Source organism: Equus caballus, chromosome 2 (assembly GCF_041296265.1).
Source record: "Equus caballus isolate H_3958 breed thoroughbred chromosome 2, TB-T2T, whole genome shotgun sequence".
Taxonomy (NCBI): Eukaryota; Metazoa; Chordata; class Mammalia; order Perissodactyla; family Equidae; genus Equus; species Equus caballus.
In genome coordinates, this window is record NC_091685.1 from 65,646,901 (window position 1) to 65,671,002 (window position 24,102).

A 24,102-nucleotide genomic window follows, 5' to 3' on the forward strand; every position below is an offset into this window, starting at 1 on the left:
GACCATTTTTATAGCATAGTAAGTACACGTAGGGACTTGGCTTCTAGCCCTTTCCTGGCGTCCAATTTCCCCCCTTGCCTCTATATATCTTGCTAATTTGGGGGTAATGAATCTCTTCTATAGCAGAGTTGAGCTATTCTTTATTATCAAGAACCCATATATCCAAATATATTCTGCTGCCACAAGTAGAATTCCATTGGAAGAATAACTGGCAAATGGCCAGTTTTCTAAATTGTAGCAGAAAGTCTGATGAAGCTTTCTTCTGTGTAGTTTCAACTGCCTTTTGGAGTTGAAAGGGTTTCAGTTCTTTCAGCATTACTGTGTTTAAATGAAAAGTCCTATCTCTAGTGACATAAAATGTAATCATGACACAGCAAAGTATGAGTGCTTATTGCCAGAGTGGTTGCTGACTTGTATTTAAAATCATGGTTATACCAGCCAGTATGGAAAACAGTATGGATGTTGCTCAAGAAATTAAAAATAGAACTACCATATCATCCAGCAATATGACTTCTGGGTGTATATTCAAAAGAAACAAAATCATTATCTCAGAGATATCTGTACTCCTATGTCCGTTGCAGCATTATTCATAATAGCCCAGGTGTGGAAACAGCCTAAGTGTCTGTCGATGGAGGACGGGATAAAGAAAATAATAATGAAATATTATTCAGCATTAAAAAAGGAAGCAATCCTGCCATTTGCAATAACATGGATGAACTTGGAGGGCATTATGTTAAGTAAAATAAGGCAGACAGAGACAGACAAATACTGCATGGAATCACTTATATGTGGAATCTAAAACAAAAGTCAAATTCATAGAAACAGAGACTAGAAAAGTGGTTGCCAGAGGCTTGGGATGGGGGAAATAGGGAGAGGCTGGTAAAAGTTACAAACTCTCAGTTATAAGATGAATAAGGTCTAAGGATCTAGGGTATAACATGGTGACTGTAGTTGATAACACTGTATTGTATACTTGAAATCTGCTAAGAGAATAGAACTTAAAAATTCTCAGCAACAGCAACAAAAGGTAAATATGCGAGGTGATGGATATGTTAATTAACTCCATGAGGGGAATCCTTTCACAGTGTGTACATATATCAAATCATCACTTTAAATATCTTAAACAGTTTTATTTGTCTTTTCAGTAAAAGTGGGAAAAAAAGTAAAGCTGAAAAATTGCGAAGAATATCTTAAAAATAAACTAAATAAAATAATGATTGTACTGACTGTTGACAGCTCTGGCCTAGATTAGACATGGCCTTTCTGCTTCTGTTTGCTGTGGCTGGCAGCCAAAGACAATACAGACGTGGATGATGGGTTATACAGCTGTGCTTCCCCATATTGTCTGTTTTATGAACTTTGGGGGAAAGCTTCATGATTTATGGACAGATAGCAGAATAACTTCAGATGGTGAGGTTTTTGTTAAAGTACATGTCCATCTGTTTTTTAATAAGTCATGGGCCCATACTTTTGGGGGCCTGATTCTTCTGTGACTTGGAGGGAGGTAGCTTTATTCTGAGAGTTTTGGGGTACTAGCATGATGTTGGGCATCCTCCCCCTGCCCCAGGTGAGTGTCTCCATAATTACTGCAGTTTGAGTTATGCTAGTTGATTTTGGTGTCCTTTTTTCAGCCGTAGAAATGCTTTCCATAACTCCCTTGTCAGAAGAATGAGAGTGCCAGGTGATGGAGGATGTTCCATCTGTCTGTTCCTCTCACCTAGTCAGGTTTTCCTGGTGGTGTTACCCAGAATTCAAGGCTCCAGATGATTTTAGGCTCATTTTGGGACCACAGAGTTGTTACCCTGGCTTGAGAATGGGTCAGTGTAGCACAAAGATATGAGGATACTTGACCAAATGGCATATCACTCTAGGAAGGGAGGAAATGAACATTGATGGAGCATATGTAGAGCGTATAATATGTGGAGCATATAAAAGCTAAAATTATTTTAGAGTTTATTGTGTGCCAGGTACTCTTCTAGTCCTGTCACACACATTATCTCTCTTAATGCCTTCTAACAGCCCATGAGTTAGGCACTGTTACTTTCCCCATTAAACAGCTGAGGAAACTGAGGCATGGAGTGATTGCATTCCTTAACTACAATTACACTGGGACCTGGAGTCCAGCAGTATGACTCCAGTCTGACTCTGTGGCCACTAAGCTATATCATCCTTTTTTGTAGTTACTAACAAACTTTGATTTTAAATAATTTACTATGTTTATATAGTTGATAACCAGATTTTAAGCCAAGGCTTTATTGACTAACCAAAATGTGTTTGTTCTCTGATTTCCAGAAATATTTGGACCATTGTATTAGGTTTTATTAAATTGTGTCGAGGAGTTATTTCACTTTTCTCTTAGAATAGGGGTGCACATTGCTAATTGAGTGTATGTTATGTGCCAGATAGCTTGTTAGATGCTGGAAGCATGGAAATGAGCTTCAATAAGCTATAGTTGTATCTAGTGAAATACAATGTTAGAGAAATATATTGGGTGCCCATCATTATTAGACCATATTTGTTCCGTAACAATTTGGCAGTTAGAAAGTGTTTCAAACTATGGTATGTTCCTTTTTTCCTTTCTTTATTTCCTTTTTACCCCCAGGCGTTGTCCACTCTGGACTCCATCACTCTGATGTACCCTTTCTTTTACCGGCCCATGTTTGAAGTGATAGAAGACGGCTGGCATTCTTTCCTTCCGGAGCAGGAGTTTGAACTCTACTCTTCAGCTGTGAGTAACTTTTGAGAGAACTCTGGGTCATGAGAAATAACCCAACACCTTACTTTATTGTGAAAATGATCACTTCCTTTTGATGAATAATAAGGTGCAGCTGACTTATCCATCCCTGAAAGAAGTATCTGTTAGCTGTTAGTGCTGCAGCCTCTGCCCTTCAGAGATTTGCATGATTTGTTCTCAGTGCTGCAGCTCAAGTGATTTTTCTTCTAGTGGATTAGCTGTGTTCCAAATGTTACTTTTTTAAATTTTGAAAATGACATGATAAAACATTAAGCTTTTCATAAAGATAGTCCTGACATGTTTTGAGTTAATTGTTGCGTATTTTGAAAGTGTCTCCATGGAAGCAACTTTCTATGTAGTGATTAGGTTCTGAGCCATCCCAAAAAAGTCTGTTGAACCCACTGTGTCCCTAAGATAGCACTAGAGAAACATATATCACATTTGTTTCTGTGGGATAATTTTTGTGTTTTTATAATTTGGGTTGCTAAGACCAGGTTACTAGAACCAGATTTTCGTGCTCATTCACCATTTTACTTCTTTCTTCTTCCATCATACCTCTGTAAATGGGTCCTGAGGGGTTCAAGAAGTAGGGACCAGGGTACCATGTCATTTAGAGAACAAAGATGTCCACAGCAGCAAAGTGAGAAAGGAAAGGGAATTTTACATGGTTATATATGGAGCATTTTTATGTAGTTCATGGATGACTACCTATATTTACATTTATATTCAATGTCTTTATTGCATTAAAAACTCCCTAGTAAACATTCTCAAATATGTGATGCTTTTCTCTTGTATCAATTAACTGCCATCTGACAGCTACCTCAGAGGAATCCTGAGTTATTTCCTAGGTGGAAAATGGCAGTCAGAATGTGATCAGGAAGGGAGATGTCTGGACGATTTGCTTGGTTACCCAAAAATGTCTGTCCCAATGACCTGCCCATGATCTATCTTGGAGTTAGGTGCTAAGTCGACATTCTGCAAGTCAGCATTCAGCTCAGTCTCCTATTCTGTGCGGAAATCCCCTGTGCTAAATATATTCATGATGTGGTTGTCCAGCCTCTACTTGAAATTTCTACTGCAGGAGAATTCACAAAATCACGCAGCAATGTCCCATTTGGGCACAGCTCTAATACTGAGAGTCTGTCTCCCTGTACTTAGACCCAAAGTTTCTGATGTTACCATGTGTTACTCAGATTGTCTTATTCTCTACCATGAACTCTTCTTCAAATTAAGAAATTTTACATCCCCATTGCCAGCCCTGGTGGTTTAGTGGTTAAGATTCGGTGCTGTCATCGCCATGGTCCAGGTTCATTTCCTGGTTGGGGAACCACACCACCCATCTGTCGATTGTCATTCTCTGGTGGCTGCTTGTTACTGTGATGTTGAAAGCTATGCCACCAGTATTTCAAATTTACCAGCAGGGTCACCCATGGTGGACAGGTTTCAGCAATGCTTCTAGACTAAGACAGACTAAGAAGAAGTACCTGGCCACGCACTTCTGAAAAAATTGGCCATGAAAACCCTATGAGTAGCAGTGGAGCATTGTCTGAGATAGCACCAGAAGATGAGAGGATGGTGCAAAAAGATGGGGCAGGGTCCCACTCTGTTGTACACAGGGTCGCTAGGAGTTGGAATCTACTGGACAGCACTAACAACAAATGTCTTGACTGTTGTCCTTTCTATAGAGTAAACATCAGTATTTACTTCAACCTTTTCTAACAACACTGACCTCAGGGCCCCACACTGTCCTGGTTGCTCTTCTCAGCAGGGTCTTCAGTTTGTCATTGATTCTCTTAAAATTCGGTACCCATAACATTTAGTGTAGACTGGAACTATTACTGATACTTTTAAGGCCACCTAAAGTTGCATTAGCTTTTTGAGAATTAAATTACCAATGAAATAAACTAAAATTCCTACATCTTTTCACTTGTGTTATTAAGGTGTCCTCCCTACATTTTTATTTTATTTTTTTATTTTTACTTAGATTCAACACTTTTTTCCTGGTAGGCATTTTCTTTTTGGTTTAGCTAATTAAGAAATTTATATATTCAAAGTTGTGTTATTTTCCTGCAAATTTCATAATCCACAGATTTAATGAGAACATCTTTAATGCCTTGATTTGAAGCATTTACTTACTATTGCTTGATTATGGAAATTTAAGATGAGTAAAGCATGGTCCCTTCCTTCTACTTGTTCAAAGTCTAATAATTAAGTAATCGAGTACAATAAAATAGGTTCTGACAAAAATATCCACAAAGCACAGGGGAAATGACATTATTAGATTTATGTTATAGAAAATAAATTCTGATGCAAAATGCTGAAAAACTGCCTAAGCACCTACCGTAATAATATAAAGAAGATGGTTGGATCAATAGCAGAGGGGTTGTAGTGCAGAAAGAGTCAGGAAGTAGAATTAAAAGGAGTTGGTGACCCACTCACTGGGTGTGAGAGGTAAAACAGGCAGTGGCATCTAGGATGATACCGCTGAGATGGGAAAGATAGAAAGAGAAATGTGCTTGACAGGGAATGAGTTGAGTTCAGTCTTGGAGATGGCAAATTTGAAGGGCCTGTATGGTACATGTCATTGTACAAGAGAGAGTTCAGAGCTTATTTGAGAGATCTGTGAAAAAAGTGAAAAGCTGAAAGTAATCAACATATACATTGAGGAAACCATGGGGAGACACTGAGATTGCCTAGGAAAAGCATCTAAAGTGAGAAGGGGGCCAAGGATTGAATCATTTAAGGGGTGAGGAGGACAAAGCCAAGGGAAGAGTGAGTTTTAAGTAGGAGGGTGTCAGCAATGTGGAAAGCTTCTTATTTGTTGTTTGTTTATTGTGTCTCTCCTGGGCTAGAATATAAGCTGCTAGAATATAAACTTTACAAGGGTAGGAACCTTGTCATTTTTGTTCCCTACTGTATTCCTAGCACATGATAGGCAAACAGTAAATATTTGTTGAGTGAATGAATGTAGGAATGTGCATTTATGCAGAATAGGACAAAAGAACAATAAGGCCTTCTACGTATCATTAGAAATCGCCTGCCAGGTAGACGTCTATCACTTAATCAATATTCTTTGAGTCTTTGAGTAAGGTTTTTTGACCATATGAAAAACTATTAGTTATAATGTTAGCCAGTCTTCATTTCTCTGTTATGTCCAAAAGAGGTGTGGTATTGAGAGGACAGAGTACTAAAACTATCAAGATATCTTGTGTTGCATTCCAGATATGTTACTGGCTGCTTGACTTTCTGCGACTCAGTGTCCACGTCTACAAAATGAGAGTATTGAGCAAAATGATCTCTAGAGTTCCTCTCACTTTTAGCATGCTTTTATTCTAGGATATCATGAAAGGTTGTTTCAGATACTTTTCTGAAATACACATATATGGTATGTCTGTACTCCCCTAATCACTTTAGAAATTATATACAAAATAGATGATAAGGTTCTCCTTCTGGTGATGGTCGAGTAGCTTCTATCTGACAAGCCCTCCTGCAGATATCAATGGCCAACTGTGATTAAAATACAAAAAACTACTACCTGAAAGCTTTGGTAAGTGAGCAGAAAGCAGCATATTTTGGAGGGGATCAAAACTTAGAGAAAGTTTATGGCAGAGTGAGTTTCCTGCTTGGGGGTCTTGTCTTGAGGGCCCACAATTGTGGCATTGATGGTGTGGAACAGCTAACATTCCAATAGAAAGCCCACTTTCTCTCTGATGGGGGAAGGGCCTGAGGCAACCAGAGAGCCAGAGAAGGGGCGCCTTCATTCCGTATACAACCCCAAATCTCTGGCTGGCTCTTGAACTGTGCTTACTTGGGGCAGACTGAGAGCAGTCAGAACTAAGATCTGAGCTGCCGTGCACAACAGGTGTTACAGGGTTTGCAGTTCAAGTCTAACCAAGTTAATTGCCTGCTAAAACAAAAACATTAAGCTCTTCAAAGGAGTATAACAGAACAGAAACTTTCCACAACATGACATTCACAGTGTCCAAGATACAATCCAAAGTTGAGCCAAGATATTGTGACCCATTCTCCAGACAAAAGATAATTGACAAATACCAACTCCGAGATGATTCAGATGTTCAAATTATCACACAACGACTTTAAAGCAGCTCTTAAAACTGCCTAATTTTCCAGAAAGGAAAATATGCTTAAAATCAAGGAAAAGACAGGAAATCTCAGCAGAGAAATAGAAAATATTAAAAAGAATCAAATGGAACTCTTTAGAACTTTTTGAAAATTATATCTGAAATAAAAAATTCACTGGATGGGCTAAATAGCAAAGAGGAGATAACAGAGGACAGAATCGGTGAACTTGGAATTAGGGTAATAGAAATTATTCAGTAGAAAGAAGGGGGAGGGGAGAAATTACAGAAAAATAAGCAGAGCCTCAGGGACCTGTGGGACAGTATCACAATGTCTAGTATTTGTGCAGTTGGAGATGTAGAAGGAGAGAATAGAGGGAATAAGGTAGGAAAAATATTCCAAGAAATAATAATCAAAAACTTTCCAAATTTGGTGAATGGTATAAATTTAGAAAGCTCAGCACCCCAAACAGGATAAATATGAAGAAAACCATGCCTAGGCATATCATAGTCAAACTGTCAAAGAGCAATGATAAGGAGAAAATCTTGAAGGCTGCCAGATAAAAACAACACATTACATACATGGAGACAGCAATTCAAATGATGAACTGTTCATCAGAAATTATGGTGACCAGAAGGGAAATCTTTTAAAGTGCTGAAAGGAACAAAACCTGCCAATCCTGAATTCTATATCTGGGGAAAACATCTTTAAAGAATGAATGTCAGACAGCATTTTCAGATAAAAGGAAACTAAGAATGTGTCGCCGAGACCTTCACTATAAGAAATGTTGAAGGAAGTTCTTCAGACTGAAGGGAGATAATACCAGAGGGAAACTTGAATATTCAGAATGATTGAAGAACATTGGAAATGGTAAACATAACTGGCTATTTTTTTCCTTTTTAGTGTCTTTAAAATATGTATGAGTATTTAAAACAAAAACTATCAGCATTGCCTTTATGCTGTTTATAGTGTATGCAGACATATTACATACGGAAACTAGCATTAAAGGCGACTGTGTGTGGGGTATCTGAATTGATAAGTAGACCTGTACAGTTTTTGCTTTTGTTTGTGTGAGGAAGATTAGCCCTGATCTAACATCTGTTGCCAGTCTTCCTCTATTTTGCTTGAGGAAGATTGTTGCTGAGCTAACATCTGTGCCAGTCTTCCTCTATTTTATGTGGGGTTGCTGCCACAGCGTGGCTTGATGAGCGGTGCGTGGGTCCACGCCCGGGATCCAAACCTGCCAACCCTGGGCCACTGAAGAAGAGGACACAAACTTAACCACTACGCCACCAGGTCACCTCCAAACCTGTACAGTTTTAAGGTTTTTACATTTTATATAATGTGGGCTAATATTTAAGTTTAGGATATATATTATAATCCCTAGAGCAGGTTTCTCAACCTTAGCACTATTAACATTTGGGTCGGATAATTCTTTGTTATCAAAAGCTGTCCTGTGCATTGTACAATGTTTGGCAGCATCCCTGGCACCACTGGATGCCAGAAGCATTCTTCTTCCCCCACCCTCAGTTGTCTCCAGGCATTGACAAATGTTCCCTGGGGGCAAAATCACCCTTGGTTGAGAACCATTGTCCTGGAGCAATCACTTTTTAAGAAATGTGAAGAGGTATAATTAGAAAGTTAATACATATATTAGAATGCAATTCTAAAAAGTATTTAAATAGTCCAAAAGAAGATGGGAAATAAAACATAGCAATAAAAACTGAAGGGATAACAGAAAATAAATGCTAGACTAAAATACAGCCATATTGATAAGTATTTTAATATTGATGAGCTAAACACTCCAGTTAAAGGTGGAGATTGGTCAGAATTAATTAAAAAAAAAAGCAAGACCTGAATATAAGCTGTGTACAGGAGATGCATTTTGAAGGTAAAGACACAGATGGGTTGAAAATATATGGGTGGAAAAAAATATGTGATGAAAACAATAAACATAAAAAAGCGGAAGTAGCTGCATTAATTCCAGATTTTAAAAAAAGACTTCAAGACACAAAATATCAAATAAAGAGGCTCATTTCATAATGATAAAATTTATCAGGAAGATATAACAGTATATATACCTAATAGCAAAAATTGATGGAAATGAAGGAAGAAATAAGCAATTCTATGATCATGGTCAGAGATTGTTAAAACTGTCCTCTCAGCAGTTAATAGAACAACTAGACAAGGAGAGACAAACAAGGAGAACAAAACAAGGAGAGACAGAGGATCTGAGCAACACTATCTGATATTTATAGAATGCTGTTCCCAACGTCTGCAGAATGATCAGTATTCATGAGCACATGGTATATTTCTCAAGAGAGACCATATGTTGAGCTGTTAAATGCATCTTAATAAATTTAAAAGGATTGAAACTGTACAAAGTATAATTTCTGACCACAAAGGAATTAAATTAGAAATCAACAACACTAAGGTATTTAGGAGTACCTAGAGTATTTCTAAATTAAACAAAATACTTGTCTATGAGTCAAAACTGAAATCATGCAGCCAGCCCTGATGGCCTAGTGGTTAAAGTTCTGCACGTTCTGCTTCAGCAGCCCGGGTTTGGTTTTGGGCGTGGAAACACACCACTCATCTGTCAGTAGCCATGCTATGGTGGCAGCTCACATAGAAGAACTAGAAGGACCTACAACTAGAATATACAATTATGTACTGGAGCTTTGGGGAGGGAAAAAAAAGAGGAAGATTGGCAACAGATGTTAGCTCAGGGCAAGTCTTTCCCAGCAGAAAAAACAACAAAAAGAAAGAAAAAAAACTAATGGTACCTAGCTTGTATCTTCAAAAGAAGAAAACATGAAATCATGAAGGAAATTAGAAAATATTTTGAACTGAATGATAATGAAAATGAAACACATCAAAATTTGTGGAATATAGCTCAAACAATGTTTAAAGAGAAACTTATAGCTTTAAAATGCTTAAATTAAAAAAGAAAAGTGTAAAATCACTAATTTAAGCTCCAACTTAAGCTAGAAAAAAAGGAGCAAAGTAACTGGAAAGAATGAAATGCAAATAGCAGAAATCAATAGAATAACTAGAACTAATAAATTTAGCAAGATTGCTTGATATAAGTTTACAAAAACTGTGGGCAACAAGTAATCTGAAAATGAATAAAATATTTAGGAACAAATTTAACAAAAGAAGTATAGGATATGTACTCTGAAAAACACAAAACATTGCTGAGAGAAGCTAATATCTAAATAAATGGATAGATATACCATGTTCATGGGTTGGAAGACAATACAGTCATGCACCACGTAACAACATTTCAGTCAACAAGAGACTATGTATATTACAGTGGTCCCATAAGATTAGTACCATGGAGCCTACATGTGTAGTAGGCTGTACCATCTAGATTTGTGTCAGTACACTCTATGATGTTCGCACAATGGCAAAATTGCCAAACAACACCTTTCTCAGAATGCATCTTCATTGTTAAGCAACATATGACTGGTTACCATCAGTAGTGGGCTGACTTATGTAAAGGACCAGGCAGTAAATATTTTAGGCTTTGTGGATCATGCAGTTTCTGTTAGATCTATTCCATTCTACTGTTGTAACATGAAAACGGCAATAGATGATACATCAGTGAATGGGTGGTGTTCCAGCAAATCTTTATTTACAAAAACAGGCAATGGGCTGCGTTTGGCTTGTGGACTATAGTTTGCTGACCTCTCATTAAGATGACAGTTCTCTTCAAATTGATTTATAAATTCCTTGCAATTCCTATCAAAATTCCAATAGATGTTTTTGTAGAAATTGACAAGATTATCCTAAAATTTATATGGAAATGCAGAGTTACTAGAATAGCCAAAACAACTTTGAAAAAAAATGGTTAAAGATTTATATTTCTTGATTTCAATACTTATTATAAAGCTACAGTAATCAAGAGAGTCTGGTATTGGCATAAGGGTAGACATATAGATCAGTGGAGCAGAATAGAGGATCCAGAAATAAACCCTACCATTTGTGGTCAATTAATTTTTGCTAGAGATGCCTAGTAAATTCAATAGGGAAAGGATAGCTGTTTCAACTAATGGCATTGGAACACTTGGATACCATATATTAAAGAAGATGAATCTTAAGATTTTTACTTTATACTATCCACAAAAATTAACTCAAAATCTACAGTAGACCAAAACATAAGAGCTAAAACTATAAAACTTCTTGAAGAAAATACGGGAGAAAATCTTTATGACCTTGGATTAGGCAAAGATTTCTTAGATATGACACCAAAGTGACAGAAAGCAGATTAATAATTTCCTAGTCTTGGGTGTGGAGGGAGAAATATGGACTGCAGAAATACACAAGGGATTTTTTTCTTTTTTTTTTTTGAGGAAGTTTAGCCCTGAGCTAACATCTGCTGCCAATCCTCCTCTTTTTGCTGAGGAAGACTGCCCCTGAGCTACCATCCATTCCCATCTTCCTCCACTTTTATATGTGGGATGCCTACCACAGCATGGCTTGCCGAGCGGTGCCATGTCTGCACCTGGGATCCGAACCTGCGAACTCTGGGCTGCTGAAGTGCAACATTCGAACTTAACTGTTGCACCACAGGGCTGGCCCTGACAAGGGGTTTTTGTGGGAGATGATTGAAATATTTGTTATCTTGATTGTGGCAGTGGTTTCATGGGTGCATACAACTGTCAAGATTCATGAAATCATGCACTCTAATTGGATCTAGTTTATTTTTCATATAAATAATAAAATCTCAATAAAGTTGATTAAAAAGAGAAAATACAGTAATGTAAAGGTTATGTAGCTGGTGAGAAAAAGAGAATTAGTGATCTGGAATATAGATCTGAAGTAATTACTCAGAACACAGAATGGAGAAATAAGGAAGATGGAAAAAAATGATTGAAAAATTAGACATGCATGGATGATTAAGGAAGAAGATCCAATATTTATTAAATGGGAGTTCAAGAAGAAGATAATAGAGAAAATGGAAGAAAGACAGTATTCAGATAGGTAATGGCTGAGAATTCTCCAGAATCAGTGAAAGTCGAATTCTTAGATTAAGTATCCCAGGAAACACCAAGCAGGATAATCAAAAAGAAATCTTCATTTAGATGTGTTGTTGTCCAACTATTGAACAGTAAGGCAAAGAGAATATTACAAAATTAGCCAGAGAGAAAAGACAAATTACATACATGGTATAACAAAATTAGAAGAGAAAAAACAATGTGATAAAATTAAACATTTATTCATAATAAAAATGCTTAGCAGAATTAGATTTGAAGGGAATTTATTTAATCTGATAAAGGGGAGCTACCAAAAACAAAAACATACCAAAAGCAAATCTTTTATCATTCCCTGTGAGTTCAAGAGGGAAACAAGGCTGCCCATCACCACTACTCCTAGCCAGCTCAGGTAGACAAGGAGGAAAAATAAAAAGTATAAGAATTGAAGTGAAAGAAGCAAACTTGTCATTATTTGTTGATTCTATGCTTGTCTACATAGGAAACTGAAAGGATCTTGAGATTGTAGACATTTCTCTACACCAACCACAATTTTGACAACATGCAACAAGAATCTAAGGCTTCTAGGAACAGAAGCCTTTCTTGCATATCTAAGAAAAGATATGCAAGACCTTTATTGAGAGAATTATAAAACGTTATTGAAAAAATTAAGAAAGCTTTAAAAAAAGTAGATTAAGACTTGCTCATGGACAGGGAGATTGAATATTATAAAGAGGTAATTGTCTCCAAATCATTCTCTGAAGTCAATGCAATCTTATTAAAACCATTGGGTTTTTACATAGAATTTGATAAAAGTTACATGAAGGAGCAAAGGACCAAAAGGAGCCAAGGTACTCTTGAAGAACAAAAAGGAGGGAGAGGAGACAGCCTACCAAATATCAAGCTTATTCTAAAACCTATGGGACTTAATGCAAGTAGATCAGTGGGACAGAATAGAAAGCCTTATATGTATGGAAACTTAATATATGACAGAAATGATATTGCAGATCAAAGAGAAGCATATTATTCTCTAGAGCAAGAAATCAATAAGTAATACCTAATGGTGAAAAATCAAGAAATAGCAGTATAATTATGTTATTTAGAAATTTGGAAGTAAACAGCAAAAAGGGGGAAAAAAGCAAAAGAGTTGAAAATGGTTGCCTCTGGGGAAAGAGAATTAGGAAATGGGTGATCAGGAAACAGGTAACTTCTTTTTTTAAAATAATGAATCTTTTAGAAATTGTCTTTTTAAAATTGATAATAATTTTGATTTCTTCTTTAATTTTTTCAACAATCCATTGTTTGTTCAGAAGCGTGTTGTTTAGTCTCCACATTTTTGTACCTTTCTCTGCTTTTTTCTTGTAGTTGATTTCTAGTTTCATAGCATTATGATCAGAAAAGATGCTTGATATTATTTCAACTCTCTTGTATTTATTGATGTTTGCTTTGTTTCCCAAAATATGGTCAATCCTTGAGAATGTTCCATGTGCACTTGAGAAGAATGTGTAACCTGCTGTTTTTGGATGAAGTGTTCTATATGTATCTATTAAGTCCGTCTGGTCTAATTTTTCATTTAATTCTATTATTTCCTTGTTGATTTTCTGTCTGGATGTTCTGTCCATTGGTGTTAATGGTGTGTTGAGGTCCCCTACTATTATTGTATTGTTGTTGATGTCTTCTTTTAGTTCTGTTAAGAACTACAAATTTTGGTGCTCCTGTGTTGGGTGCGTATATATTTATAAGTGTTATGTCTTCTTGGTGGAGAGTCCCTTTTATCATTATATACTGTCCCTCTTTGTCTTTCTTTATCTGTTTTGCTTTGAAGTCTACCTTGTCTGATATTAGTATAGCGACACCTGCTTTCTTTTGTTCATTATTAGCTTTGAGTATTGTTCTCCATCCCTTCACTCTGAGTCTGTGTTTGTCTTTGGGGCTGAGGTATGTTTCCTGGAGGCAGCATATTGTTGGGTCTTGTTCTTTGATCCATCCTGCCACTCTGTGTCTTTTGATTGGGGAGTTCAATCCATTTACATTTAGAGTGATTATTGAGATGTGGGGGCCTACCACTACCATTTTATGTCTTGTTTTCCGGTTTTCTTCAATTTCCTTTGTTTCTCGTCCCATGGTTTAATCTGTTCCGATGAAGAGCTGCTACTCTCTGTTGTTGTCCTTCTACTTATCTCCTCTGCTCTTGGTTTTGTAGCCCCTTTCCTTTTTTGGATTTTTCAGGAATGAGGGTTTTCCTGAGGATTTCCTGAAGAGGAGGTTTTGTGGCAATGAACTCCCTTAATTTTTGTTTATCTGGGAAAGTTTTTATTTCTCCATCGTATTTGAAGGATATTTTCGCTGGGTAGAGAATTCTCGGCTGTAGGTTTTTGTCCTTCAAATTTTTGAATATATCATTCCACTCTCTTCTAGCCTGTAAAGTTTCTGCTGAGAAATCTGCTGATAGCCTGATGAGGGTTCCTTTGTAGGTTAGTTTCTTTTGCCTGGCTGTCCTTAGTATTTTCTCCTTGTCATTGACTTTTGCTAGCTTCACTACTATATGCCGTGGGGTTGGTCTTCTTGCATTGATAAAGTTTGGAGATCTATTGGCTTCTGTCACCTGAAGATCCATCTCTCTCACCAGATTTGGGAAGTTCTCAGCCATTATTTCTTTGAATAGGCTTTCTGCCCCCTTCTCCTTCTCTTCTCCCTCTGGTATACCTATAATCCTCATGTTGCATCCCCTAATTGAGTCGGATAATTCTCGGAGAGTTTCTGCATTTCTTTTTAGTCTTAGTTCTCTCTCCTCCTCTGCCTGCAGCATTTCTATATTCCCATCTTCCAAATTGCTAATTCTTTCCTCCATATTATCGGCCCTACTGTTCAGTGCATCTAGATTTTTCTTAATCTCCTCTATTGTGTTCTTCATTTCCAGTATTTCTGTTTGGTTCTTCTTTATCGTATCAAACTCTTTTGTGACATAGCTCCTGAACTCGTTGAGTTGTCTATCTGAATTCTCTCTTAACTCATTGAGTATTTTAATGATGGCTGTTTTGAAGTCATCGTCATTTAGGTTATATATTTCATTTTCTTTGGGATTGTTGTCTGTGTATTTGTTATTTTCCTTCTGTTCTGGAGATTTAATATATTTTTTCATATTGCTTGATGTTGTAGATTTGTGCCTCCGCATAGAGATAGAGATTAGTTGCTCCTTCCACTTGTTTCTGCTGGTGTGGTGGGGGAGCAGCTGTTTATACTGCACCAACCAGGAACCCTGTCTGCAGTTGCTAACTGGGCCTGGGCCCCTCCTTGTAGTCACAGTGGTCCTTTGGATTCCCTCTTCTGCCGTGGGGGCCATCACGGGGGGGCTTCAGGCTGCTGGTGCCTACTGTTGCAGCCCACCTAGACGTGCTCCGATAAAGAATAATTTTGAAAACTCAAAAAATTTTTAAAAATGCAATATTGTATCTTGTATAAAAGAGCTTTTTAAAAGAATACTTTGTCCTACAGTACATCTAGTTTTATCCTCCTGGTGGCCAATATGTTAGGCCAACTCTGATTTACAGGAATATATTGAAATTTACATATACATAATTTTATTTATTCTTTTACTGTAAAAAGCTTTTTACAGTCTTCAAGTGGTTTTCATTTTTGATGTTTGAAATAAGTTGTCATTTGATAGTTTTATATTGTATAATTTAGTCCTTAGCATACTGAGTTAGAAATTATTTCATTAACTTCTGAGTGTGATTTTTGTTAGTATTAAGTCGCTGTTGTTTTAAGATGTTACGAGTCTTTCTTTATTTTTCTCCTTTTTAAGTAACAGAAAGGAACAAGGGATTTAGAATAGGTAGTAGCTTTGTTCTCATCTGTTCTGGTTAAGCATTTCTGGAATATTATAGTTTTCCTGTTGCTATACTTGAAGAGTACCATTAACAAATGGTACCCATAAAAGGATGAGTGAGATGATGTTGGCCCTGATAATCAAGGATATACTTAATATATTTAACTTGGAGAATAGAAGACTAAGGGAGAAACAACTGTCTTTCACATGTTTGAGAGGATGCCATGTGAAATAGGGAACTTGTACTGAAAACATGGTAAAAACCAATAGAGGAAATTACAGAGCAACGTATTTTGCTCAATATGAGGAAGAACTTTCTAGGAACTAGGGGTACCTAGCATTGCAGGAAGCTGACTCTGAAGAATGGAGCTCCTTTTCTCTGGCAGTAGTTAAGTATGGGCTAGATATTCTTCTATTAAATTCCTGAGAGATGGTGTCTTCGTTGTGTGACAGTTGATCTGTAAGGTCCTTCAAAAGTTTTCAGATTATTTTGTGACATTGAGATACTTCCTTAGCTTTGAACTTTTTTCTGTTTTTCAGACCAGTGAATGGAGGTTAAGCTATGTCAATAAGGAATTTGCTGTTTGCCCCTCGTACCCGCCAATTGTCATAGTGCCCAAATCCATTGATGATGAAGCTCTTCGGAAAGTAGCTACATTTCGACATGGAGGACGCTTCCCAGTACTCAGCTATTATCATAAAAAAAACGGAATGGTAAGTGTACTGTACTGCTGCTTGAGCTACTGAAAGACTAGGTTTGAGAACCTTTCCTTAGAAATCTTCCCCCTTTCTGTGTACTTGGTTGCTGAAGTGATTGGTCTCTCCTGCTAGGACTTCCTTCGTTTAAACTTTAGGGAATCAGGAGTAGAGTGTTTTCTGTGATAAGGATATGACTTTGAATTCTTTCTATGATGCTGCTCAACCTTAGAAAAACCCAAGCTAGGTTTATCTTCAGGACTCAGTACAAAGGGAACTAATGTTCATTTGATTCTTAAAGTAACACTCTTAGGTAGAAAAATAAATTTATCTGACCAGAATAATGGTAAGATACTTTATTTTAATTATTCTCACCAAATTTCCCTTTGAAAGGTAAATTGAGCAAACGTTTTTATTTTCAAAAGGGAGAAGAGTGACACATGTCATTAGTCACAACTTAAGTAAACACGGGAGTCAGGAGTGGAATAGGCAAGTGCTCACTGTGTATTTGTTTTCTAAATATTTTCTAAATCTGTTTCTCTCCTCTTATTTTCTCTCAGTCAATAAACTCTGCTTCTCATATTGAAACCCATAGTATATTAGTGGATAAGTTATAGCCATCTTCTATTTTCTTTTGAACCCTGGTAACAAGTAAAACATGGATATTTAGGATGAAAAGATTCTAAAAATTTGCTCCTTGGGCATCAGATCATCTGTCCTGCTTGCTCAGTAGTATTTCTGTTTAGTAGGGTTCATTATAACGCATTTTAACAAATGATACTGAATATGCTGTCCATTTACATGGTAAACACAGTCGGAGAGTTAGCCATTGTCATCCTCTGGTTGACCTTTCTTGATCATGTTAAATTTCAAGGTAAAGATAACAGTGTATATTGTGGGGTGAAATTGAAGTAACTCTGAACTATTCCCCAGGGAAGAGATCAGTATAAGAGAGAATGATTTCTTTGGAAAAGTTTCAAAAGCAAACCTTTGAAAACATAGGTAGTCTTTGGAGACAAGTGGTTAATCCTGGAATAGCAAAAAGATGGAAGGAGGCCACCAGAGAATGAATAATAGATAAGCAACTTTCAAGATATTGAAAATGATTCCCCAAACAAGAAGAATACTTCATAGGCTTTTTTATTTTGCCATTGGTGCCTTTTCTCTTTATAATTCTTGATAAAATCTGCCAACCCTAAGTTTATGTAGTTGAAGTAAAAGTTTGCTGGCACACAGGCCATTATTATTATCTTCATTACAAGGCCAGGTCCACTGGGTAATCAATTCACTGACTAAATGAATTGTAACATTTGATCTTAAAGAGAAACTATAATTTATCATGTGAAAGTATTTTGAGTTAGGAAGAAAAATTGTGTAAAAATGCAAAGCTTATTTTTGTTTTACAATTATTAACTATTGTCAGCATATAGAAATATTTATTTGTTTTGGCATCAAATCCATCTCCAAAGTGTCACACAGTTGTTTTTGAGATACTCTTAATCTAGCTAATTCATTTCTGTTTTCAGAGACGTTAAAAACAGCTACTATTAAATTTTAAACTGCATTGCGCTTCTAGGTAATTATGCGAAGTGGTCAGCCACTCACTGGCACAAATGGCAGACGGTGCAAAGAAGATGAGAAGCTGATAAATGCTACCCTCAGGGCAGGAAAACGTGGCTACATCATTGACACTCGATCTCTAACTGTAGCTCAGCAAGCTAGAGCCAAAGGAGGCGGCTTTGAACAAGAAGCTCACTATCCCCAGTGGAGGCGGATTCATAAGTCCATTGAGAGGTAAAGATTCTGGAGACAGAGATGGATTCTTATTTGAAGCTCATTAGAGTGGGTGAGCCCTTGCCTGTTCAAAAATCACAGGTTTTTAAACTAACCTACGCACTAACTTAGAGTCAAAAATTGGCTGCATATCCTGTCATTATGTTTTAAATGATAAGCAGAAAACTTAATGGGCATCTTGGATGCGTGCAGGTGAGTTTTAGTCAAATAGCATTGTTTCTCTAAGTCAGCCCTGAAATTTCATCACTACAAGGTCTGCTCCTCTACTTGTAGATCAGTGGTTACCAAACTTACTGAACAGGTATGCTAAGGATAATTAGATTTTCCTAAGTCAAAAGACTTTAGAGTTTCAGTTTCCCACATACCTACCTGTTCTCACACCCTGTTTCCTCCACCTATATTAGCTCATGGCTATGCTTGCAAGTGGTGCCTTAGGCGTGCTTCTGGGTGGGTAGGTGGGAGTTGGAGCTAATAAAACAATGGTGTCTGAGCTGGCCTGGGGCATCGTGCTAACGGTCCCAGGTATCTCATGCTGGATCCGTGGGAACAGGATTGCACATGTCAGTGGTGCTGTCTTGTGGCCTGTCATACAATGCAGTGCTCTGGCTGTCTCCCCGGTCAGATAATCCATCTATGCAAACTGGGTTTAATCTGATCAGATGAGGAACAGTTTACCATGATAGGCATTTTAAGCATCTTTGCAACCATGTTTAAATGTCATTTTTCAGTCTTTAATCCTCAAGTTATTGTATAGCAAGGTAAATCTTTTTATAGTATTTTGAGCTACTTTTGCTCTTTGATATATTGGAGGCTGAATTTTTGGTTTGGTTTCTTCCTTCATCATTCTATTTTCTGTTTTCTTTTTTACTTTTCCTTGTTTTTTAAAGGTATCACATTCTTCAGGAGAGCTTAATCAAACTCGTGGAAGCTTGTAATGACCAAACACATAATATGGACCGATGGCTCAGTAAATTGGAAGCCTCGAACTGGCTGACTCACATCAAAGAGATTCTTACAACAGCCTGTCTAGCGGCTCAGTGTATCGACAGGTAAAGTGCATTTCAGCATTCTGGAATGGGACATGCACTGCTAACTACACTTTGCTTTTATCCAGACATATGTTTATATATTTTTTTTTTTTTTTTTTTTTTTAAAGATTTTTTATTTTTTCCTTTTTCTCCCCAAAGCCCCCCCGGTACATAGTTGTATATTCTTCGATGTGGGTCCTTCTAGTTGTGGCATGTGGGACGCTGCCTCAGCGTGGTTTGATGAGCAGTGTCATGTCCGCGCCCAGGATTCGAACCAACGAAACACTGGGCCGCCTGCAGCGGAGCGCGCGAACTTAACCGCTCGGCCACGGGGCCAGCCCCGACATATGTTTATATATTATGTTAAAGTTTGTGCCTATTGTATGTCCTATGTTCAGATCATTTTATAAATTACTATGTAAGATAGTCAGTGCCATTCAGTTATCAGTGAAGTATGTGCATAGATTCTGACATTGAATTGATAGTTAATGTTTGTTGAATGAATGTGAACCATGTAGCAAATATATATCTTTAATGACACAAATATTTTAAGTACTAAAGGACCTATTTTTTCTATAAATTAAATTGAATCTACCAATTTTCCTTTTCTTACACCGTGAAAAAGAATGAAAAGGAGTTTTCTTATTTTTTCCCAGAGGGCCAAACTTGCCTTCTTACTTTTGAAATACCAATGGAAGGAAACATGTAGTTTTGTTTCACAGTAAACTGGTTCTGATCTCTCAGACATCTTATTACAAACTACTTGATATGTGCAGTGATATCAGGATCTCGAGTTGGGAAAACCTGATGGCAGTGATGTGGAGTATATGAAGTGATTTTAGTTTATTCACTCAGTTGAAGGTTGCCAATCCTTGAGACTTGAGGCAGAAGACTTGAACAGAGGCAGAAGGATTGGTATAAGTTGTTGCAGAAGCTTAGAATGCCCTTTTTAAGAAGGGGATTCCCACTGAAACAATAGGTAGGTATAAGTATTGCCACTACCTAGTTGGATGGCACTTTTCTTTGAGACTTCAATTTGTTTTATTGATGCTTCCAAATTGGGGAAATATATATGTAATTTTTTTGTGGTTAGTGAGAAATTGATAATAGAATGGGTTGCTTAAGATCCTGTGGTGAGATAGTGACAGAACCAAAAATGGGTAGAGACTCTTAGTGTCAGGATTCCGAGGCTGTCAATAACCTTTATTTTAGGCAAAGCTCGTTTATCTAATAAAATATGGGAGCTAGAGACCAAAGTTCTGTGGTAGAGAAAAGAATAATACAGAATGATGAGGTGTTAATATTAAAGGTTTTGTTTCTTTTTAACCTAAGTTAAAAAGGTTTCCCCTTACATGATGAGTACAGAGGCTTCTGTTTTCTTACAAAACGTGAATTGTTATAGACACTTAACACCATGTTGTCATGGTTTTCAGCCATAATAACAAGATGATGCAGATCAAAGCAACCTTAGGTACAGAACAGTGTTTGCCATCTCTGCCTTTGTTTAGTTTGGGCTGGCCATCTTAAAGAAACAGGGACTTCCACACTCTTAGAAGAGTTGAAGGTTTTGGTTTATTTTGCCATGTTTGGGTTCCCTTTTCTGATACATATTAGTTTATTACTTATACCTCCATAAAAGTCTGCCCTTAAAATTAATTACTCAAAATGTAAAAACAGACCTTAAATTAATTGAATTGAATTCAGAATATATCACAGATAACTAAGATACATATTCAGTATATTCAGAAGCTTTAAAATACTTGCTCATACCCTTCAGCTTAATCATTAGATTTCACCCTAAGAATGAGGTTGTTAACCTAACCATAGGTGAACATCAGGGATTCTTATTTTTAAATTAAGAACTCTTAAATAATTCAGCAAAAGACAGAAAAGCTAAGTACATTATCTACAGTGTAACAGAAATTGGCAATAACCTAAATGTCCAGCCAGAGGATTAAGTAAATGGTCGTTTATCACTTAATAGAATATTATATATCCATTAATACAATACTTCTAAAGATGACATAGAAACATGGGAAAATGTTTATAACAAAAGTAGAAATAATAAGAAATCTACCTTTTGTTATAGCTATGTAAAGTATATACATACATGGGGAAAGAATTAATAGTAGAAACCAAACATGAAACTTTTATGTGAAAGAGGTGAGCTTATTTTCCTTTTTTGCAAAATTTTCTTCTCTGTCATTTCAATAAAAAGAGGGGGAAGAAGGGGAGGGGAGAAGATGTAGTTAATTTAGTTTTTAGTGTTTTCTCTCACTCTCTTTAGAATAAGGTAGTCTCAGATGGCTCCTAAGTATTGTGGTATAGAGGTATCATTGCCACAGACTTTCTAGATTAATAGTTTTATGGGTTTTTATTTTTTTTTTTGCTGCTTCTTCTTTTCATGTTTCTCGAAGAGTGGTTTGGGACTTGTTTCCTAGATCCACTGCAGTTTATGAAGGCGTCCTTACAGTCAGCTGATGGTGGAAAGGTAGAATCAAGGTCAGATAGATAGAGAAAAATAGCTTTAAGTGTATGTTTCTAGGTTTGATGAGGAAAGGCTTTAATCAACTATTAAAGCAGAAGAGGTAAGCACCTACTGTATGTGATAAGGACTGCTTTTCAGTTTTATAAAGGGAGAAAAAATTCAGCTAACAGTTTCTGTGAAATTTGTTAGAACTTAAGGGGTTCTTGCCACGTGAAATTTGGGACTCATAGTTTTATTTTTTTCCCAAGGGAAGCTTTCTTCATATGCCTTATTTAGACTCTAAGCCTTACTAGACAGTGCAGAATGCATAAGACTTTGAAATATTGTACTCAGTAAATGTTTATTATTAACAGAGTTGATTGACCATGTTGGGAGTATCTCATTTGTACTCTGGATTTTCCTGTCAGGGAAGGAGCATCCATATTGATTCATGGAACAGAAGGAACGGATTCCACACTTCAGGTCACCTCCCTGGCCCAGATCATCTTGGAACCAAGAAGCAGGACCATCCGTGGTTTTGAGGCCCTGATAGAAAGAGAGTGGCTGCAGGTAAGAAAAGCTATTTGGTGCGCAGAGCAACTGCTAATAGTTGATGTTATGATTCTGGTGTGTGTGAGCAGATATAATCTATGAAATTTCAATCGATTAAAATGTTTAAATTGTGTGTTTAATTTTCTGGGGAACAATTAATCCATCTTCCTCTCAATAAATGTTTGTAATCTTTACTGCTCTCTCAATTTCTGGATGTCTCTTTGCTTATATTACTCATTTGGCACTTCATTCCCTTAGCAGACCCTTACTAGTTGTATTTTGTTACCCACAGGGCAAATACGAACGAGGGAAAACACAGTCCTGTCTTGCAGAGCTTAGTCTTATTAGAGATGACAGACACAAGCTGGGGGCGAGGGGACTTAGAGACTTGTAACACAAAGCGTATGCTTTAGCGCTTTCTGCCTTTTGCTGGTCTGGCTTCCTCTTGTCCTCTTCCCGAGCCAGGTGAAATCCTTCTCATCCCTTAAGATCCAGCTAAATGTCACTTCTTTCATGATGTCTTTGGGACCTTAACCTCCTTCACAGATGAAATTGATCCATTTTCTTCATGCCATGTTTCCTGAACTAGACCCAAATAAAGTGACTTCTTTGAGGCCAGAGAACCATGTCCAATTCATCTGTTTATCCCCAGGATACAACACAGTATTGTGACCTAATGTCAAATGACAACTAAAATAAAGATCTCATAAAATAGATGGAAATCCTCCAAGTCAGAGATTAATTTATGAGTCTATATGCTGTGTGTAACTTAGTAAATAAATGTGATTGGAAATAAATGTGTAGATGTATCTTGAAAGTGGAAGTATCTCTGGAGGAAAATCGTTTCTGGCCCTTCTGGTTACAGTTCAGATATGTTATGTGTCAGTGCTGTTGTGCTTGCCATGTCTACCCTGCCTGACAGCTGACCTTTCTCTCTGTTCAAGTGAGACCGTCCTAAACATTTGGTGAAAATCTATTCAGCTACATTGCTCATGATGCATAGCAAACAAACAAACGAGTATGATTTACTTATTTATATATTACCATTTTAGTGGGGATCAAAATCCCATTAGCCACTGGAATATGTTCATGGCATTATCTTTGTCAGATACAGTACTATGAGGACCCAAAGATAAAGCAGGTTTGGGATAAGGTCAGTACTCAGGTTCTGGGCAGGCCAGAGAGCCAAATGATTCTTAAATTTCCTTTGGTCAGTAGATGGCAGACTCTTCCAGTTCTTTTTGGGAAAACATGGAAACTAAGGACAGCTTTATCTCTAATCTAAAAATATTCATAAAGACCTCTTCATGATGGTAACTTTTTTCATATGTAGTTAAAGATTTAATATCAGGAGTGACCTTATACAGTTTGTGTGGGAGAGCCCCATCTTTATCTCTATGCAGTGGTGAGGCTTATGTAGCTTACAACAATCAGTGATGCTTTGGATGGATCGAAGCTGATAGCTGTCTTTCGTTTTATACCTGAAGAGCTTATATCCTTTGCCTGTGCTCCAAATTTCAGACCTAGAAAGATTTATGTTTTTCATTACTGAAGTTCATTATTCTTCCATTTGGTATTTCAAGGACAATTGCTGTTCTTATGTTTATGTCTTAACTGCATAGCCTTATTAAGTATTTGAAAATTGTGTCTTTTTCCTTATTAGCTGCTAAATATTTGTTTGTTTGTTTGTTTATGTTTTTATTTTTTTATTTTTTTCCTTTTTCTCCCCAAAGCCCCCAGGTACATAGTTGTATATTCTTCACTGTGGGTCCTTCTAGGTGTGGCATGTGGGACGCTGCCTCAGCGTGGCCCGACGAGCGGTGCCATGTCCGCGCCCAGGACCCGAACCAACGAAACACTGGGCCGCCTGCAGCGGAGCGCGCAAACTCAACCACTCGGCCACGGGGCCAGCCCCACTAAATATTGTTTTAAATCAAGAAATCATT

General features: G+C 37.2%; 1 protein-coding gene across 2 annotated transcripts in view; it reads left to right on the top strand.

Moving 5' to 3' along the window:
- MTMR9 (myotubularin related protein 9) overlaps nucleotides 1-24,102 on the top strand; it is a 58,967-nt gene that overhangs the window by 13,915 nt on the left and 20,950 nt on the right. For both annotated transcript variants that reach the window (XM_001495580.7, XM_070256849.1), the window contains 5 exons: nucleotides 2,603-2,728; nucleotides 16,160-16,333; nucleotides 17,892-18,109; nucleotides 18,997-19,158; nucleotides 22,033-22,174. In XM_001495580.7, the coding sequence (XP_001495630.4) occupies nucleotides 2,603-2,728; nucleotides 16,160-16,333; nucleotides 17,892-18,109; nucleotides 18,997-19,158; nucleotides 22,033-22,174 (822 nt within the window). The remainder of the gene's footprint in view (nucleotides 1-2,602; nucleotides 2,729-16,159; nucleotides 16,334-17,891; nucleotides 18,110-18,996; nucleotides 19,159-22,032; nucleotides 22,175-24,102) is intronic.